At 34.3% G+C, this 21,207-nt stretch overlaps 1 protein-coding gene and 1 long non-coding RNA gene across 4 annotated transcripts; both read left to right on the forward strand.

The window, feature by feature from the left end:
* The first annotated feature begins 594 nt into the window (after positions 1-594).
* On the forward strand, positions 595-18,376 carry ABCI13 (non-intrinsic ABC protein 11). 3 transcript variants are annotated; one of them, XM_028237836.2, is made up of 11 exons: positions 595-1,250; positions 1,387-1,887; positions 4,666-4,794; positions 5,696-5,791; positions 6,058-6,135; positions 6,252-6,313; positions 6,464-6,539; positions 7,191-7,298; positions 17,101-17,276; positions 17,366-17,450; positions 17,824-18,376. In XM_028237836.2, exons 2-11 carry the CDS (start codon positions 1,684-1,686, stop codon positions 17,860-17,862), a joined length of 1,053 nt encoding a protein of 350 aa, XP_028093637.2. In that variant the 5' UTR covers positions 595-1,250; positions 1,387-1,683; the 3' UTR covers positions 17,863-18,376. The 3 variants fall into 3 exon arrangements, with proteins under 3 accessions (XP_028093637.2, XP_028093638.2, XP_028093639.2); XM_028237837.2 differs by having other exon boundaries at positions 1,051-1,250; positions 1,662-1,887; XM_028237838.2 differs by having other exon boundaries at positions 1,092-1,250; positions 1,749-1,887.
* On the forward strand, positions 13,040-13,362 carry LOC145797109 (uncharacterized). The gene is made up of 2 exons (XR_014338190.1): positions 13,040-13,140; positions 13,183-13,362. It is a non-coding gene; the product is annotated as an uncharacterized LOC145797109 (long non-coding RNA).
* Positions 18,377-21,207: the final 2,831 nt, after the last annotated feature.

Raw genomic sequence — 21,207 nt, forward strand, 5'->3', positions numbered from 1 at the left:
CAGTAGAAATGGAAATACTAGAGAAGTGAATTATTAAAAATTATTACCTAAGTTTGTAATTTATGTCTAGCTTTCTGATAAAAAGAAACACAACTTGATGCTAATTTTTTTTCACTTTGTCTCCCATAAACCTTTTAGGACTGGTTTAAAAACTTGGTTATTTTAATTAATATTTTTTAATAAGTTGGTCTAGATGGTGGTTTGTTATTGGCTAGAAGTATAATCATGTGGTGCTTCCAGACTAACCAATAATTTTTCTTGGAATGATTTTTAATTTTTTTTAGTGAGAAAAAAATAAAATAATTATGATTTAGACGTGACATTACGTCTTATTGACTATTTAAATATTTTTTTTTGTCTTTATTAACTATTTTATCCAAAAACTTGCATGCCAAACACCCTCTTAATTCTGATGAAAAAAAAAAACACCCCCTTAATATTATATTTTTTGTATTTTAGCTTTTGGGTATTTTTCACCAGAGAATTTGAGGACAATTTCCAATTGGATTTATTATTAAATTTTAGATTTTTCACTAGATTTTGGATTTAGTATTAAATTTTTTTTAGATGGATTTTCATTTATTTTTAATGAACTTTTTTTTTTTTTTTTTCATATTTTGGTCATTTTTTTAATACACAGCTCGTTTGAAAAGTTGACTATTTTAATTATTTTTTTTACTCTTTAATTATTTTAATTTGGTTAAAAAAATTGTGTTTGGAAAGTTGATTGCCTTTTTTTTTGTAATTAATTTGATTGTTGTGAAGAAAAAAAAATTATGATTTAAATGTAATATTTTATTTTATTAACTATTTTAGAATATATCTTTATTAACTATTTTAACTTCCAATTCTTTTCCCAAACAAAACCACTAAAAAAATAAAATAAATTGACTAAAATATAAGAATTCATTTAAAAAAAATAAAAAAGTAAAATAAAAATCACTAAAAAAAAACATCGAAAACCAGTTTTTAAAAAATCAAATCAAACAAAACAAAACCTAAAATTTGACGAATGCGAAAAATGAGCAAAACGTGCAGGGTCTACAGTGTAAATTAACCAATTTTGACGATTATACCACGCTCCATTCTCTCTCTCGCGTCGTTTTAACCGATCTTATAGGAGAAAAAATTGAAGTTGTGAACAGAGTCGAAACGATCTGCTTCAACTACGACCATCGACAATCAGAAACAGTCTCCGGCGGCTCTGCCGCCTTCGCCGCCGTTGCAGTGTAATCGACGCTGGGCCTCAGGTGTCGCATTTTGCCTAATTTTCCATTTGATTTTCCATTTCAAAAGTTTTGAATTCGTAAAAAACAAGATTTCAGCAATGCAATTTTTTTTTTTTTTTTTTTTTTTTTTTTTTTCTATCATTGGTTTTTCAAACAGAGAGAAAATTGCGTTTTGAAAGTCGAAGAATATACAGGAGGGGACGAATATTCTCATTTGAACAACCCACAAATCAAATTGCTACAGCAACATAAACAATCTCCACTCTCCTCTCGATATTGCTCGCTCTTGTTTTTGATTATCGTTTATCAGTCTTTGTATGATTGTGGGTCCACATCCCCACCACCCATTTTTTGAATATCGAAGTTTTGTGCTGAGATTTGATTGATGTTCATGCTTGTGAACCCTCAAAATCGAAAATTTTGACTGCCCAGAAAGCAAATTGGGCGGAAAAGAATGGTGTCTTTAATGGGTTCTGTGTTGTTCCCTACTCTGAATACGTGGAATGGTTCTTCTTCTAGCTCCTCCAGATTTTTAGTTTCTGGTAGAAGGGTGTATAGTGATGCTTCTTCTTCTGGGCATAGTATGATTGCTTGTGCTTGTATGGCACCCCCGCGGAACTTGAGGGCAGCCGATGGATTTTCTGCCTCCAAATTCAATGTAAATATTTCGTCTTGATTTCTTTCCTGTGATTTCTGCATTCAAATTATTCCATTAATCAATTTTTAGCTGCTTGTTCTTGCTCATTTTTTGTTTGTTTGCTTGTTATTTTCTCTCAATCTGTTTCTATTTATTGTACTGGATTTGCAGGTAATTTACTGAATTAGTACTTGTTGGAGTCATAGTGATGTAAAAATATCGAAAGTTATAGTTTTAAATCATTCTTGTAATCAGTTTGCTGGAATTATCAATTTAAATCTGTGTTTTATTTTGTTCTCTCTATTCAATGTGTAAAATGCTTGATGAGTGGAGAAAAAGTGTTTTAGTACCTATTTATAACAATAAAATAGATATGCAAAATTACAACAATAATAGAGTTATTAAGTTAATGCGTCATACAATGAAAATTGTGGAAGAGAGTGATTGAGTATCATTTGAAGGTTACAATAATAGTGTTAGAGAGTAAGTTTGGATTTATGCCCGGTAGATCAGCTATGGAGGTGTGACATATTTACTAAGAAGATTAATAGAAGAAAACAAAGAGAAAATGCAGGATCTATATATGGTTTTAATAGATTTAGAAAATTCTTATCATAGAATGTCTAGAGATATAATGTTGGGATTTGGAAAAATAAAATGTATGACCAAAGGTGTATATTGATGCGATAAGAGACGTATAGGATGAAGTTATAACTACAATTAGATCACATGTAAGAAAACTAGTGAATTTACAATTGTTGTAGGGCTGCATTGCATTGAGGGTCAACTTTGAGTCCTTATCTATTTGCCTTAGTATAAGAAGCACTTACATTTCTAAGAAGGTAATGTGTCATGTCCAACACCAACACGACATGACACTCATTAGACATTTCCCAACATTTAGACACGCGTTAAAAGTTTGAATAAAATAGCTTGGAATCTAATGATAAAACAAAAAACAATGTAAATTTCCATCTATTCTCTTTCTTAAGACTTTAAAAATTATTATTTTGACTTAAATATTTATATATGTAACATGTAATAATTATTTATCCTTATATATGACATATAATAAATTAATAAATTTATAAAATTATATATTTTTCATATGTTCCGCACGTGTCATGTCCTACATATTTTGAAAAATTGTGTGTCGGCTTGTTCGTATCGTGTCACGTGTCTGTGCTTCTTAGTCCTTAGTCATGGATATTATTCTAATGGATGAAGCTAAGGAAGGAATTAACACTCAACTAGAAATCTGGAGAAAAGTACTGGAGTCAAAAGGGTTTAAATTAATAGAAATAAAACTGAATATATAGAATGCAATTTTAGTGATAGTAGAAGTAGAAATAACGAAGAAGTGAAAATTGAAAATCAAGAGATAACAAGTATGCAACATTTTCATTACCTAAGTTAATTATTAATAAAGACATGTGATCTATGGAATAAACGTAGGTTGGCTAAGTGTCTCTGACATATAATGTAATTGATGAATATTAACAAAATTGAAAAGGAAAATCTTATGCTAAGAAGCATGGACACAGACACACCGATTCGGCAATTTTTAAATAAATGCAGTACACGACATGTGGGGGACATGCACAAAATATATTGTTTTATATATTTATTATGTTATATTACATATATGAATATGTCATTTAAAAACAATAATAAAAAAACAACAACATAGTGCTAATTTTTGTAAATTGACATTAATTTTCTTTTATCTTTGTACCTTAGGTAATTTTGTTCAAATCTATAATTAGTTTCATGTGTGTCCAAATGATGGACATGTGTGTCCCAAATGTTTGAAGAGTGTTTGAATCTAGTTATTTCTTTTTTTACATAATAGGACTCATTTGGACGAGTGTCCAACATGTGTTGCCACCTTCTTAAAAGTGTTCATGCTTTATAGATCTTATGGAATAATTATAGGGCCAATGATGCTTTACGAGACAAAATGTTGGACAACTAAGAAACAACACGTTCATAAAATGAGTATAGCTAAATAGATGTGTGGTAAGATTAGAAAGATAGAATTAGAAATGAATATATTCGTGAAATAGAAGGAGTAGTACCACCAATTGAAGATAAGTTGAGAGAGAACAAACTAAGATGGTTTGGTCATGTACAACAAAGACCTATAGATGCAACAGTAAGGAAGTGTAATATGATCACTGTAAATGGAAATGTTAGGGAATGGGGGAGACCTAAACTAACATGGGATGTAGTAGTAAAAAAAAAATGAATCTATGTAATTTAATTGAGCATTTAGCCATTGATAGAGCAAAATGGCGAAAAAGGGATTCATGTAACCAACCCTACTTGAGTGTGACACAAGGCTTGGTTTGGTTTGTTTTGACATGCATTTTCACTGTCAAATTAATGTAAATCTGTCCTTTATATTAGCTTCTTGTGGTTTTTCATATTATTGTTGGATTTTTTTTTCCTCTCTCCGAAGTATCCTTCGATGGGTATGTTATATTATTATTATCTTAGTTTAGTTTGGATTTTGTGAGCAGTATGTTGCATTGGTTTGTCTGTCTGATAGTGTTAGAAGTTGTTATTCTAATGACAAATTCGTTTGGAATTTACTTCAGATTCCTTGAGTTTTAAGCCCTGTTTTGGTGCTTTTGTGTTTTTGGTTAAGAGGGAATAGCCTCATTGTCTTATACTTGTTATTTATCCTTAATTATTTGTCATCTTACTGAGCAAAATAGATGAATAATCTATAGAAATGAAAAGAAAAATATTTTGGAATCTTTGATGATCATGTCTTTGCTTGTATGTTGTTACCAGGATTCACGGAACCTAGAGAACTTGAACGTAGATCAGGAACTTGAGGGTGAATCTGATGTTCTAATTGAATGTAAAGATGTCTACAAGTCATTTGGTGAGAAGCACATCTTGAAAGGTGTTAGCTTCAAGGTAAATTCTGTTTGATTTTCATTGATGAATTTGTGTGGATACTTACATATATGGAGCTTTGAGGAAGCGTTCTTTCACTGGAATAGAAGTTTCTGAAGTGTGACAGTAAGATTTCATATTTCAAAATGCTTTCTACAAATTGTTCATACATTATTGAATAGCCAACCCTAATAAGTATTGGTTGTAGTACTCACGGAAGTTTTGCGACAAACATTTTCTGGTGAAGAAAAAAGTACAAATCATTTGTTTTAGATGTGGTTCTGTACTATGGTTTGTGATTAGTGGTGCATGTCATCTACAATTTTTTATTTCCTTGGTGGACAATCTCATGATCTCTCGTTTCACAAAAAAACAAACTTATGCATGATTTGTTGTTGTTTTGGTGAAAATGTTTGTGTTGAGCACAACTTCTAATAGTGTTTAGTATGAAAATAGCCAATACATATACCCATGCATGATTTGTTATTTTGGCGCAGAGGGTTAATAGGATCCAAGCAGACCAACTTGTTTAAGACCTTCTTCCCTCATAAAAATGTCAAGATACATGTTCTAATGATGTTTAAAGCTAATGTAACTTGCACCCATGTTAAAAAACAACAAAACAACACCCAAATAGTACACATTAATGTGTGTTTGGGAGGGGAAAGATTGGGTACACACCTAACCTTTGGCATAGTGCACAAAGTGGTTACTCCGAGACTTGAACCCATAACCTCAAGGTTATTAGGTCAAGTTTTTACCATTGAACCAATGGTCACCCCTAACTTGCACCCATGTTGCATCTTAAATATTATTTAGAAGAATTGGTCGAATCTACTTGTTTCTCTATGCATTTAGCGTTTCCTTGAATTTCATAAATATGTTACATATTTTTTAATATTTTTTTTTACTCCTTATATAGATTAGGCATGGGGAAGCTGTTGGAATAATTGGGCCCTCTGGCACTGGTAAATCTACTATTTTAAAGATCATGGCTGGGCTTCTTACTCCAGACAAGGTATTTACCTCAGCACGTTTTTCATATTGGTTATATATTTTACCCATACCAAAAAGTCAAAGATTCTCTTTTCTCTCTACTTTTTGCACATCTTTTCGTAAAAAGCCAAAATGTCATCCCAAACATACTAGTTTTTTTTAGCTCATATTTTAGCCAAATAGCCAAAAAGTTATTAAATTAGCCTGTTCCCAAACGAGGCCTTAATAAAGCACCTCTCGAATTTTCTTACATAGACAATTTTTCATTTTTATTTTTTTAATGAGCAGGGCGAGGTTTTCATTCGAGGAAGAAGAAGACATGGTTTAATCAGCGATGATGAGATATCTGGCCTTCGAATTGGCATGGTAAATTGTAATTGACTTACACATCTTAGTTTTGTTGGCTTACCTTGTTGATAATAATCTCAAACTTTATTTTTAATTACTGTCATTATTTATATGTGTATTCTTTTGAGTAACAGGTGTTTCAGAGTGCAGCACTTTTTGATTCTTTAACTGTTCGCGAAAATGTCGGTTTCCTTTTGTAAGAGACTGTCTAAATTGTTTTATTCAAATTTGATGCAACCTTTACAATATTCTTCCTAAATCTAGGTGTAGTTTTCTGTTTTATATTTCTCCCTTGTAAAAAGACCAACACATCTAAAATCTTGACCAATTTTCTTGTTTTTCACAGGTATGAGAATTCCAGCATGTCTGAGAATCAAATCGCTACCCTTGTTTCACAAACTTTGGCTGCTGTTGGATTGAAGGTACAGTTTATATCAGCATAATTATATGATTTTATGACTTTACATATTTACCCTAGTCTCTTATGTATAATTTGGTTTAATGACATCTAGACTTAAAATACCATAGCTCTCAACCGGTATGGAGTTTGGAAAGAAGTATATAATGTCATACCATGATCATTTTAGTTTGCTTAAAACATTTAATATAATGGCTTATGTACAAACATACACAAGTGTATGGCTAAGCTAGTATTAAAATATTTTTTCTGTTAAAACTTAATGTAGAGTCTGTAGTAGTATGCTTTTGAATGGTTTACTATTTAGTTGAAGAAGATGGAATAGTTGAGTGCTTGGTGCCTGCATATTGCCCTTATGGAAATAGTGCAACTGTAACTCAGATTGTTCTAGCCATCTCAATGCTGTTGAAGTATCACACACCTGGATTTGAAGTATTAAACTAAGCTTGACCACCTTCTTCACCTGTGAACAGTTAAAGCAGCAAGTGACTGCGAGCTCAAACTCGAACCTGCCACAATAGTAAAGGAGCAAAGGAAATAAACAATTAAAAAAAAAAAAGAACAAAAAGAAAAATGGAAAACAACAGAATCTTTATGAGGCAACCTATCACTTTGATTTTATAATGCAATGAAACTTAACTAAAGTTTTGGGCAGGGAGTTGAGGATCGATTACCTTCCGAGTTGTCAGGTGGAATGAAGAAAAGAGTTGCACTAGCTCGCTCCATAATTTTTGACACCACAAAGGATGTAATTGAGCCAGAGGTATGTGTTTTAGCTGCAATCCCCATGATTTTGTTATTTGATTTAAGGAGAGATCATTTATATTTAACCCAGTATAGAGGATGGGAAGAAGAACTCGTGAATTCCTAGGCCACTGGGTTAACCCCAGTGGTTTATTTGCATGTAGATTGTTGGCTGTTCATGTATTGAAAATTGGCTGAGAATTCTATCTGCTTACATTTTTAATGAAGTTGCTCAAACTTTGGTTGTTGATTGTGAAGCTTCATAGTTTAGTGTGGTTATTTCTGTGAAAAATAGTTCACTCTCTTGTCTTGTCATCCTTTTTTGGAAAAAAAATGGGGGATGGGGAAGGGGTTTGGTGGTTGCCCCTGAAAATTCAAACGCTATGGAATTAAGAATTAATAAGTATTTATTGTGCCAAGGAAAAACTCGAATTTTCATTTATTGGTATGTTCACCTTGGTTTTCAGAGGTCAAATTAGACTATAAGAAACAGTTTCAACATTGCCTCTGGTACACCTGGATGTGTTTTTGTTCCACTCCTCATTGGCAATTAGAATTGTGCATACAGTCTTTCATACACACTTAGGGGTGGCCATTGTACACACTTCTAGTTTGGCCCTTGTAGTTGTCACACATTTTGTGTTTGCATGTGAAGTACGCATTTGGATGGCCATGGCCATAGTTCTCAATTTCAGTTTCTTTTACAGTCTTTCTTGTTGATCGCTTTGCTGCATATCTTGTAGCTCTACAGAGACTGATGGAAAAATATTCAATTTCAATTGCTAGAAGTTGAGCAATAGTACTTAGTTTGGTTTGATCCAGACATATATGCTTCATTAGTGCTGAGTGATGTTTTAAGGAGATTTTTAATTTGGTTTTGCTTTCACGAGTTCCTGCAGATTCATAGATGCTATGGGAGGTCAAGCAATCAAATATTGAGTTTTTTGGGGAGGTAGTCAATGTGAGAAAGTGATTGAGTTTGTTGGGTTTGAGGAAGTTGAAGAAGATTCAACTCTTGAGGGTGATAGAGGACAGCCTTAGAGGTCCTCAAAATACAAACTGTGTTGCAGGGGAAGGCTGTGAATCTGGTGATTAAGATGGATTAAAAAGAATATCAATGGTAAGACAGAAGAGAAGGGCATGAATTAGTTGAAGTAGGAGAATTGGGAAGACAAGAGAAGAAAAAAGGATACTAGAGAAAGCCCAAGCATTGCATTTAGGTTTTGGGTATTCAAACCTAAATCTGAGTTTTTGTCTTCAACATACCAAACCAAACCTTAAGCCCCATCAAATAGGATCGGTTACATTAATCATTCTTCCTTATTCGACTCTATCCAAGGCCATATCGTTAGTTAAATTAAGGAGATTCATATCTTTATTTACTACACTATCCCACGTCAATCTAGGTTTGCCCCTTCCCCTAATACTTTCATCTATCGTCATTGTATCGCATCTCTTCAGTACTGCCTTTGTTGGTCTTTGTTGTATATGATCAAACCATCTCAATCTATTCTCCCTCAATTTATCTTCTATCGGCACTACTCCTACCTATTTTTGAATATACTCATTTCTAACTCTGTCTTTTCTAGTCTTGCCACATATCTATCTTGGCATCCTCATCTCAGTAACACTCATCTTATCTACATGTTGTTTCTTGGTTGCCTAACATTCCGTACCATATAATATCGTTGGTTTAATAGCCGTTTTATAGAACTTCCCTTTTAATCTAGTGGGTACTTGTTTATCGCACAGTATCGTAGACGCACTCCTCTACTTAAGCCACCCCGCCTTAATTCTATGGACCACATCCGCTCCAATCTTCCTAGCTGTTGTGATAATTGATCCTAAATAACGAAGATGTTCACTCTTAGGTAGTGCTTGGTCCTCAATCTTCACTTCTCCTCTACTTTGATTGTTTTTGTCTTCAACAATATAACAAAATTGTGGGTGTGCTACTAGCAATAGTAGAAGAAACCAAATTTTCCTATAACCATTATAAGTTTTAAAAACTAGCAAATTGACAATCAAACACTAATATAGAATGATAATTCAATTGCTTCAACAATCAAGCACTAATTCAGAAATTAAGGAAGAGAATGCTACTTATTTGTATTGTCTAAAGAATAATTTTATAGTGATGACTAACACGGATATGTTTACATAGTGGTGATTATGAATTTATGATTTTTGTATAGCTCATGGCAAGACATCAATGTCTTGGGACGTGTTTAGAGGCTAGACACGCCTCTTCGTGACGTGCCTCCATCGTGTCTAGACAGAGAAAAGTTATACAAAAATGGGACATGACATGTGCTATATCCCATACATATCACGTATCCAGGCAGTTCATGTTTGACATGTGTTGGACATGGCTACAACAACTAAGTTGAAGTGCATGTGCTTCATAGTTAGAGAGTGACTCAAACCCAGTTGAACACTTGGAAGCAAAATTAGACCTTATTTGAACAACCATTTTGAACAGTTTAAATTGACAAGAAGGTAACATAGGATCTTGAGCAAAGTGATTTGCAACCATGATTGGGGGGCCTTCAGGCCTCATTTGCTGTATGTAGACGATACTATCTTTTTTTGCTTCTAGGGAGGAATTAGAGGTAGTTAATTTGCTTACAGTTTTGAGAGTCTTTGAGATTGTTTCAGGACTTTAGGGTAATGTTAATATGAGTAACATTGTGGGCATTAATTTTCAATCAAATAGAATACAAAGGCTGGCGGGGATTTTAGGGTGTTCTATTGAGTATCTTCCATTCAAGTACTAGGGGTTACCCTTGGGAAATAATCCTAGGGCGGAGTCTTTTGGGGCACTAGTGTTAGAGAAGATTGGTAAGAGATTGGAGGCGAGGAAAAGCAGAAATTATCATGTTGGTCAGGAAGACCACATGGCCTTGTGCCCATCCCATGGTATCTTCTCATTTCTCCGACATTTCCTTGTTTTTAGGGCCATGCAATTATTTAGGTTCCCATTATTGGTCGGGCACCTGGCCCACATTTTGGAAATTTCATAAGACAACATAATTACTTGTGGAAAAGAGCTTTGCTTTCTAGAGGAGGTAGCTACACTTTAGTGCAGTCTGTTTTGTGGAGTATTCCAATTTATTCTGTCTTTGTTTAAGATTCCAGTTGCGGTAACAAATAAAATTGAGAAAATGATTAGTGATTTCTTATGGTTATGGATGAAGGGGAAAATAATCATTTGGTGAATTGTGTGATAGTTTCTCTCCCTATAGATAAAAGGGAACTGGTTGTAGGAAACATTGTGACAAGGAACATTGCTCTTTTAGGGAAGTGGTTATGAAGATTTCTTATTGAGTGTAATTCTTTATGAAATTCCATCATTAAGCAGGCAATTTACCAATATCAATTTTAAAATCCGTTCCTAACCACCGGTTTAACCCGAAAATGAACCAATTCATTCCTTGCATTCTTGAATCATCTAACCTCAGGTTGTAAATGTATTTAAAGTAATCATAGACTAGTCTCATGCAGTTGATTTCTCAGATCATTATTTGTACCTGTACTAGCATGAAAACACACAGATGCAAGTATTGTATACAGAATATGAATACATATGCCCAAGAAGTTTACCATAGATGTATATTCAACAATCTACAATGTCATCCTGTCACCCAACTTCGGATTGCTAACCAAAAGCAAGCTGATGATATTCTCTCTCTTCTCTGCCCTACAGCTGCAGCTGCTCTTTAGGTTTTTTAAAGTTTGATGTATATTATGCAATTTGGTAAACTTAACTTCCTTCATATACATGTGGAAGCCTTATCATAATTACATAAAAGCCCTCAAGGCTTTCTCCTAGTTTCACAAAGATTGTCTTATAACATAAATTTCACTAAGATTTTCTCATAATTATAAGGGTAAACTACCAATAGGTCCTAATAGTTGAACTTAACTCCCGTGGAGTCCTATTAAAAGTTAATCCTAGTAAAATCGTCGCTAACAATAATTTTTTGTGACGCTTTTTTGCCTATGTCGCTAAAAATTGACAATTAGTGACTTTTTTTGTTAGGATTACAATTAATGACTCTTTATGTAACGAATTTTTCAAATTGTCACTGAAAGTTGAAAATTAGTGATATTTTTTTGTGACGATTTTTTAAATTATCACTAAAAATTATAATTAGTGACATTTTTTGTAACAAAATTATCAAACTGTCGCTGAAAATTAATAATTAGTGACGTTTTTTAGTAGTTTTTGATGAAAAATATCGTTAATTATCATAGGACTTATTGGACAATAAGTCCACCTATTAGGACCTACATGTAAGTCCCCCTAATTATAATTATGCCATCATCTTTTATTATCTGACAGAGAGAATTTTATATATAAACACAAGCTTCAGCAATTAAACCAAAACATTGTTTAATCTGCATCCGAACACATACACAAATACACACAAATATTCCTAAAAATCGGGCTCTCACATTTGTTTAATGTTCTCATATGAATGTATGTTTATGTTTGTGTACGTCACAAGTATGATCATAGGATTAGGCTAATCATTTTAAAAATTTTAAAAGGATAAAAGACAATTTTTGTCCTTAAAGTATGCATTCTTTGTCATTTTAGTCCCTCAAGTTTCAATTTTGTCATTTTGGTCCTCAAAATTATCAATTTAGTCCCATCTCTAACTTTTGTTTACATTGATAACGGGAAAAGTATTTTATCTTTGGATAAAAGATAGTTTTAGTCCCTATACTATGCGTTTTGTCATTTTAGCCCCTCAAGTTTTAAAATTTGTCATTTTGGTCCTCAAAATCATCAATTGGAGCTAGGACCAAATTGACCCAAATTGATAACTTTGAGGACCAAAATGACAAACTTAAAACTTGAGGGACAAAACTGACAAGAAACACATATTTTAGGGGTTAAAGCTGCCTTTTATCTATGTTCCCGTTATCAATTTAGACGGACGTTAGAGATAGAACCAAATTGACTCAAATTGACAACTTGGAGGATCAAAATGACAAAATTAAAACTTGAGGGACTAAAATGAAAAACAACGCATTCTTTAGGGACGAAAACTGTTTTTATCCTTTTTAAAATTTGCAGCGTTTCTACCTGTTTCCCGTTGTACGGCATCATTATATATCACTGTTGTGTATATATATATTCTCTTCCTCCATACACTAAGACCCCAAACTTAACAGTGTTCTGTATAACTTCTTCCATCGTGGAAAGCTCTTGACTTCTTGCATATATTGAATTTATAATCTTTTTGGGATATGTTATGTCACTTCCAAGCTGAACCTCAGCAGCTGTATAGATGAACCACCACATCAGAATTGTCTGCCCAATCCTTCTGTCTCTTTGTTTATTTTTTCTGCACTAAGGAAAATTCATTGATAAAGCCTGAAGGGACTTTGAGAGAGTTCTCACATGGAAAGGTCTGTGTGCATTACCAGCCAAAACCACAATGTGAATGACAAAATCATAATATCCTAGTCTTGACCGATGCATAGCATCTCGTTAATCTGCTCGACACCAGTGAACAAAAAGAAAAGGTTACGAAAAAAATTGAACGAAATATAAATTCCTTTTTCCTGATAATCATAGCAATATGTGGCTCTCTCCCTCACCCTGATTTTGTTTGTTAGAGGGAACAAGTTTGGAATAGGAATATCGAAGCCATGTATCACTCCATTTGGATCGTGGAGTGAGAAAATAAATGATTTGTAGAAAAATTTAATGTATAAAGAGAAATAGAGAATTGTATAGATATTGATTGTATTATTGATTGTTGTATTTTGTGTTTACAATGAGTCCTATATATAGAAGATTTAAAGGAGGTAGGTATGTAGTAGGTGGAGTAGTAGGTGGAGAGGAGGTGGTAGTGGTGTAGTGGGTTAGGTTTAGTGGAGTAGGTGAGGTGGTAGTGGTGTAGTGGGTTAGGTTTAGTGGAGTAGGTTTAAGTGGGTGTAGTGGGTTAGGTTTAGTGGAGTAGGTTCAAGTGGGTGAAGTAGATGATAAATTTTAACAGCCTCCCGCAAACTCAAGGGGGATAGGAACTAGCCAACTTGAGTTTGGAGAGAGTTACAAAACAAGAAAATACATAAAAATAAAAGAGGATAGGTGACACTGTATGGTCGTGTCAGACCATTGGTGAAGACACTGGATGGTGGTGTCATAACGTTGTAGAGGACACTGTATGGTGGTGTCATAATGGTGTAGAGGACACTGGATGGCGGTGTCAGACCGCTGTAGAAGACAGTTTATGGGGTCATGTCGGACCGTTGTAGAAGACAGTTTATGGGGTCATGTCGGACCGTTGTAGCAGACAATGTGGTGACAGTTGTTGTGACAGTTTACGGAGTCTTGCTGGACCCTTGTAGAAACTAACCGGAATCAATGTCGGGACAGTTTACAGAGTCTTGTCGGACCCTTGTAGAAACTAACCGGAATCAATGTCGGGACAGTTTACAGAGTCTTGTCGGACCCTTGTAGAAACTAACCGGAATCTATGTCGGGACAGTTTACAGAGTCTTGTCAGACCCTTGTAGAAACTAACCGGAATCTATGTCGGGACAGTTTACAGAGTCTTGTCGGACCCATAAAGGAGCTAACCGGAATTAATGTTGGGACAGTTTATAGGGTCATGTCGGACCGATGTAGAAGACACTGTATGAGTGTGTATATAGGCTGCCCAAAAGATATACATGTAGATATATATATCGAGCCCGCAAAAGTCGCGCCCTCAAAAGGCGCGCCCACTTTATCAAAAGATGTGCCCGACAGAAATCATCGAGCGGCGAGCCATCAAAAGGCGCGCCAGACACGCGGCGATGCACGTGACCGACAGAACGCGTGTCGGCCTCTTCGTCAGGGTCTTTATAAACCGAAGCGGAGGCTGAGGCTTGGAAGCATAACAAACCAGTTGAAACCTTTGCATTCTCAGAGAGCTTGTCTCGAAGAGCTGCAAATCTTGAAACACTCTGTAACCAACCTTGTCTGACAGTACCAATCGGTAATCGCTGCTTCTCTGAAACACTTAGCAACCCAAAAACATGGCCTCTTCTTCCCGTCCAGCTACCCAGAACATGGCCTCTTCTTCCCGAGGTCTGCTTACTCTCTTTCCCGACCTCAACGAGTCCACAAGAGAGATAACCGGTGCGGTTGCCCTTGAACCTCAACCAAACGCCCCTGAGTTTGCTCCGTTGACCTTTCCTATGCGGTCTGTGGAGCAAAGAATGGCAGCGCAATCAGATATTGAGGCGAATCAGTATACTTTGAAGTCATGTGTGGAAACCATGACTGCGGTCACAAACTTGTCGCACCGGCTGCAGAGTAGGACAAATGAGGTGCAGCAGTTAAACGCCCAACTGGCTCTGCTCCAACGCATGTATAAGGATGCGCGAGCAGAGATAAGTGTGCTAAAGGCGGAAAATAAGGAACTGAAGCGGAAGGCCACCGTTATGTTCCGATTTGGAGGTCCGCCATATGCTGCAGTGGAGGAGCAGGGAGTAGTGATCGTGCCCAGTGGAGTGGGTGCGGGAAACACAGAGGCAGCACCGGCAAGGGCCGCCCAGGACGGAGGCAAGAAAAAGCGACCCGCAGCAGAGTAGAGAAGCAAAATCCCGCCTGTGGATGTGGTTGTTTTGTGTGTGTGTGTGTGTGTTTTTTTTTTTTTTTTTTTGTTTTGTTTTTTTTTTGTTTTGTTTTGTTTTTTTTTTGGTGTAAAATGCTGATCGGGGTTGATCCCCGGCATGAAGAAATGACAAGTTTGTAAAATGTTTTTTTTTTTTTTTTTTTTTTTTTTTTTTTTTTTTTTGGGAGTGTTGTGTTGAAAAAATAAAAATAAAATGAAAGAAAACAAGGGAGAAAGAAAATAGATAAAAAAAATATGTATAGATGGATTATATGAAAAATATCAGGGTGATTGTTTCAAAAATAAAGTGGGGGTATGTAAAAAGGAGGAAAAGTGATTTGGAAAAAATAAATAAAAAATAAGTGATTTTAAAATCAAATGGAGGAGAGTTTGAGTAATAGAATATAATAAAAAGATATATATATATATATATATATATATATATATATATATATAAAGTAAAGAAGGTGGGGAACAACATGATAAGGGTGTATTTTAAAATGATAAATAAAAGAAAGTTGAAGACAACATGATACCGGTGTGTATGGATGTGATAATGAGAGTGAAACAAACTTGGTGAGTGTGATTAAATAAATAAAAGAAGAATGGGTGTGCTTTCCTTAGTGCTCCTCTCTCTGCCTTCAAAGTCGAGATTGGTCTCTCCAAACGAAGGCTCAACATTCAAATCATTGTAGTCCTCTGAAAAGGTTCTAACCATGTGCCACAAAATTGGCCCCACCATTATTTGCCTGATAGATAGATGGCTGGAAGCCCTTGACAACACCAGCACCACATATGGACAAATGCATACACATACAATCACAGCGCTGGCACCACCGATGAGTATGGTGGATAGCCTCCTGTGGGCCATCTCTAACACCTCATCATCTCTATAACCAGATACTGATATTAAACAGAATGTTAATATAAATATCAGCAGCCCATAATCGTATCTTGCTTTCATTCTTGGAAAAAATCTTATGAATGTCACTACTGCAGCTAGTATGAAGACGAAAAAGCCCAAGTAGTATGGGCTCACATATTTCTCCAGAAAAACTAGCAATTCGATGAGCTCCAACGCCAAGAGTACTAGCAAGCAGTGTTGCAAAACCCCTATTTACACCCCTTCCAAGTGTTGCACCCACAGAGAAGTCAAAGACAACAACAATAGTAAGAACAGCCCACATTGCAGAGACACCAAAACCATCATAGAGAGGGTCACAGTAGTAGAACTAAAAGGTTGAGAAGGTGGTTGATCTTTGTATGTAGAGAAGTCGCCTCTGGTGGCGGCGAACTGGAAGCTATATGTATTGATAGAGATGACAGCGGAATAGGTTGAGGTCCGGCGGGCGGCTAAGGTGAGGTTGCCGCCCGCCGGGGAAGCGAAAATACTAGGTTCTAAACCTGCTCTGATACCATGTAGAAAAATTTAATGTATAAAGAGAAATAGAGAATTGTATAGATATTGATTGTATTATTGATTGTTGTATTTTGTGTTTACAATGAGTCCTATATATAGAAGATTTAAAGGAGGTAGGTATGTAGTAGGTGGAGTAGTAGGTGGAGAGGAGGTGGTAGTGGTGTAGTGGGTTAGGTTTAGTGGAGTAGGTGAGGTGGTAGTGGTGTAGTGGGTTAGGTTTAGTGGAGTAGGTTTAAGTGGGTGTAGTGGGTTAGGTTTAGTGGAGTAGGTTCAAGTGGGTGAAGTAGGTGATAAATTTTAACATGATTATAGTCTGATCTATGTGAGAAAAGAAAAGAAAAGAAATGGTTGTGTTTTCTCACTATTATGTTTGGATGAGTAAGAAAGGAAAACATGTGAAATAGGGATATGGGTGAGATTTCTTTTTCTTCCCTCATTTTATGGGCAATCTTGGTATTTTAAAAAATATATAGGCAATCAATTGGTTTCTCACCGAATCTCACCATTTTCGGAGAAAAATGAAAGTGGCATAATATCAGAGTTCTCTTTTTGTCCATTTCTTGAATAATTTCTAAACCAAATATGAGAAAGAGTTATGTTTCTCATCGTTTCTCATCTAATCACTCCATCCAAACGGGCTGGTAAGGCTAGGAGTAAACATGTCCACAATAATGTTCACAAATTTTATGTGGTGACTGGTGAGTAATATACATCATATGTTTCTTCAACCATTGATTTAACTGTAAATTGTTGACCTGACAGTACTCTGCACTCCTGAACAGGTGCTCTTGTATGATGAACCAACGGCTGGACTCGATCCAATTGCATCTACTGTAGTTGAAGACCTCATCCGCTCTGTTCATTTGAAAGGTGAAGATGCACTTGGGAAGCCTGGAAAGATTGCATCGTATGTTGTTGTAACTCACCAACATAGTACCATTAGGAGAGCTGTTGACAGGTACTGCTTCTTCCAAACACTTTGGATCTTGGAGTGTTTGAAGTCACATTTTGATTGACCTAAACAGAACTTCATTTTTCTATTTCTAGGTTGTTATTTCTGTATGAGGGAAAGGTTGTATGGCAGGGAATGACTCATGAATTCACCACATCAAGTAATCCGATAGTTCAACAGGTAATGGCTTTAATTCTTAAACATGGAAATTTGTATTTTGACATTTGTTTTTTTATGTTTCAAATATTGTTGGGAACAAAGAACAACTCTTCATTGTGTAGTAACTTGTAACTGTATCAAGCGGATGATTTTTTGGTAATATAAACATATTTCTCCAAATGTTGTTTACATTCTGAAAGGTTGGTCTGCTCATTGAAGTTTTTGGGAATTTGACTTCTAACACAGGCAGGCTCGTTTTGAGTTGTCATTGTTGGTTTATTTTGGTCGTCTACATTTGTTTTAGAATTAGCAAGATTGTTTAAAGCTTCCTGAATAGTCTTGATTGTGATGGGCTAACCTTATTCTCTCTCATCCTTTTCCATTATATTTTCAGTTTGCGTCTGGCAGCTTGGATGGGCCAATTAAATATTAGCATACACACTCTGGTGGTATTTTTTTAACTCAATGCTTGTTTTTTGAGTCTTGGCTACTTACGGAGTTTTCAGAGAGAGAGAGAGAGATGGTCTGAAAGGATCAGATGTAGCATGCAAACTTGGGGATCCTGGAGCTGATGTGTAAACTTCTTGGTCCAAAGCTATGCTGTACAAGTTCAATCTCATAGCAGCTATGAATAAAACGAGTCTGCTTCGAAAATTATATCATAGAGCGTAACTGCTGGCAATACTTAATTCATTTGTCGAGTTTTTGTTGTCACTACTCATGCCCTATTATAGGCAAGCATATTGTAACGATAATTGTGTAACATAAAACTGATCGCGGTCTTCATTTCTATTTTGAACGAGGTTTTCTAATGCTTTTGGTGCATCTCTTTTGTCTTAGAAAGAATTGCTTGTTGAAGTAGGTGTGGTTAATGAGATGTCAAGAACAATACTAGGTTGATCTAGTTAGAAGCTTGCAAAAGGACAATACAGAGTTCTTTATTCGTATATAGTCTCCTGGCTGTTAATGATCATTGTTTGTCTGCAATTTACCAAAGTTATTGAATTGATTTTGGGGAACTTTGAGAGAGCCTTGGAAAGTCCTATAATTGGTGTTGTGGATACTGATAGAAGTTTTTGATGCATGAGGATGAAGAAACCATCCATGCCTTGCAGGAATTCCTGGTAATGGCGGTGGAGGTCTTGTTAGAGATTTGAATGGCTGTATGATTTTTGCTTATGCTCAATCTTGTGTTCACTGCTTTAATATGGTGGCAGAGACTACAGGTTTTATGTATAAGCTTCAATTTTGTATGTCCAAAGATCATCTTAAAATAGTTGTATTGGACAGTTTTGGTGGGTTTCCTTAACGGTGATTGTTCATCTATGTAGTTTGTTTGCCCTATTGTTATTGTTGTGAGGTATTTTATATTTGCTGTATAGTCAAGACTATCATAAGGGATTCTTTAACGAAAGTGGAGGCCTTTAGGTTGATGAAAGAGTGGGTGGTGGTTTACCAATGATCACAGGTGGTTGTGGTGATTTTTTGAGAAGGTAACCACTGAATGATTCGTCTCAATTATTGTATGCGCTCTCTCTTTATTTTGATATTTAAATATATTTTGAGATGATTTATTCTGGGGCGAATTACATTAACCGCTCTTATAATTTGGGACTCGTGTCACTTTGGTTCTTGACTTTTTAATTGTAACACATTTGACCTGAATTTTGAATCTTATTCCAAATAAGGACAATTGAAGATACCATTACTTAATTTTAAGGGTAAAATTGTCAATTTGATAAAATATAAACTAATTTGATAAAAATAAATGTCAAAAAAATATTTTTAAAATTATTTTTATCTACCAAAGATAAAATTATGTAAAATTAATAAATTTTTTAGACATTTATTTATTTATTTTACCAAATTAATGTTATTATGTATTTGGATAATGATCATGTAATGGGTGGTTGTTAGAATTTTAATATGTAATTGATATATTTAATATATGAAATGTTTTTACTTTTGGATTTTTTGATTTAATAATGATATCAAAGTTGTAAGCATATTTCACTTTTGAAAAAATAGAAACTAATTTAATGAAAATAAGAACAACCACCAATTACTTTATCATCATCCAAACACATAATAAAAATTAATTTGGTAAAATAAATAAATGTCTAAAAGATTTATTAATTTTATATAATTTTATTTTAAGTGGGTAGAAATAATTTTTAAAAATATGAAAATATTTTTTTGACATTTATTTTTATCAAATTAGTTTATATTTTATCAAATTGACAATTTTACCTTTGAAATTAAGCAATGGTATCTTTAATTGTACTTATTTAAAACAAGATTTAAAATTCAGAATCAAACACGTTACAATTGAAAAATTAAATATCAAAATAACACAAGTCCCAACCAAAAAGGGCGTCAATGGAATTCACCATTTACTCTATGCATTCAGCTATGGATGCTCATTCCTTGTATTCAACTATGGCTTATTTTGGGAAGACGGTAAAAAATGATTTTTTTGACTTTTAACCAAGTTTTTGGCTTTTTTAGACAAATGATTTGGGAAGTTGGTAAAAAATGACTTTTGACTTTTTTGATTAATCTTTGTTTATGATGTCAAATCATAATAAAATAACCAAACTATCTTCATTTATTTAAAATATTTACGACTTCACCTATGTAACACATTTTGACTTATGAGGGTAAAATTGTAATTTCACCGTTGGCTAAAAACCAACTTCCCAAATGAAAAAAAAGATAAAAAAGTCAACTTTTAACTTTTGCTATAAACAAAAAAAGTGACTTTTAGTCAACTTCCCAAAATAGCCCTATATAATATTCGGTGTGTTTGGTCCACCTCGGTGACTGCGAAGCTTGTTGGGTAAGTTAATTTTTTCTGATTCTCTCTCATTGATTGTATTTAATAATCACATATAATTTTCAAAAAAAAAAAAGTTAAGTTTGGCATATACAAAATAATTTATTTTTTTATTTTTTTATCTTTTTTTATCACATCACCTTTCTATTTTTTTATATATATTTTTTAAAAAGATAAAAAAATATACTTATTTAGGTTATCTTAAACAACCGCAAAATATATCAGAAGCCTAAAGTCTTATGAGCTTAGCATTCAAACTCAATCCTCCTCCCTCTCAATCATAAATTATGTTCTTATGTGGTTGGGCTATGTCGATCACAATGAGTGGCGATTATGTTTGGCAAAATTTTAGAATTATGATGTGAAAATAGAATTGTATTTTGAGTTTGTAAATTTTAAAATTATGATTCGAGTGTGAAAAATTTATTTGGTTATAAATTTTGAAAAGAATTTGAATTTAATGATGTGACATGTGATATTGAAAAGTGAATGTGAAATTAATTTTCTAAATTTATAACCAAACAACACATTCAAATTAAGGAGTATGATTAAACTTTAAAAACTCTGCCAAACAGAGTCTATGTTGTGGTGAGTTCTCTCTCTGATATGTAAATCAATATATAGAGAGATCTGTAAATCAAAATACATATATATATATATATGCGTATATGTAATGTATCACTGTAGATTTGAATTCTTTTTTCTTTATTTTCGTTCCTCCAGTGTTTGTCTCACGGATTTTCGGTGGCTGCGTTGGGTGTGTTTTGGTGAAAAGTATATGTGCAAAATTTAAGGGTTATAATCGGAACAAGTGGTGTATAGAATGAGATAAATAATATTTAATCAAATTCAAAAGTATGGACATTGAGAACTACCCTACACTGAGATAAATAAATGTATAGAAATGAAATTTTTCTATATATGCGTGAGAGCTGACCCACG

This window comes from Camellia sinensis, chromosome 8 (assembly GCF_055761805.1).
Source record: "Camellia sinensis isolate YWXY chromosome 8, ASM5576180v1, whole genome shotgun sequence".
NCBI classification, from domain to species: domain Eukaryota; kingdom Viridiplantae; phylum Streptophyta; class Magnoliopsida; order Ericales; family Theaceae; genus Camellia; species Camellia sinensis.

Excerpts from the sequence above, each read along its gene's own strand:
- ABCI13 (XM_028237836.2), top strand. The coding sequence starts at position 1,684 with ATGGTGTCTTTAATGGGTTCTGTGTTGTTCCCTACTCTGAATACGTGG. Across the intron at positions 1,888-4,665 it reads TTTCTGCCTCCAAATTCAAT|GATTCACGGAACCTAGAGAA; the intron begins GTAAATATTTCG and ends TGTTGTTACCAG. Across the intron at positions 6,314-6,463 it reads GAAAATGTCGGTTTCCTTTT|GTATGAGAATTCCAGCATGT; the intron begins GTAAGAGACTGT and ends TGTTTTTCACAG.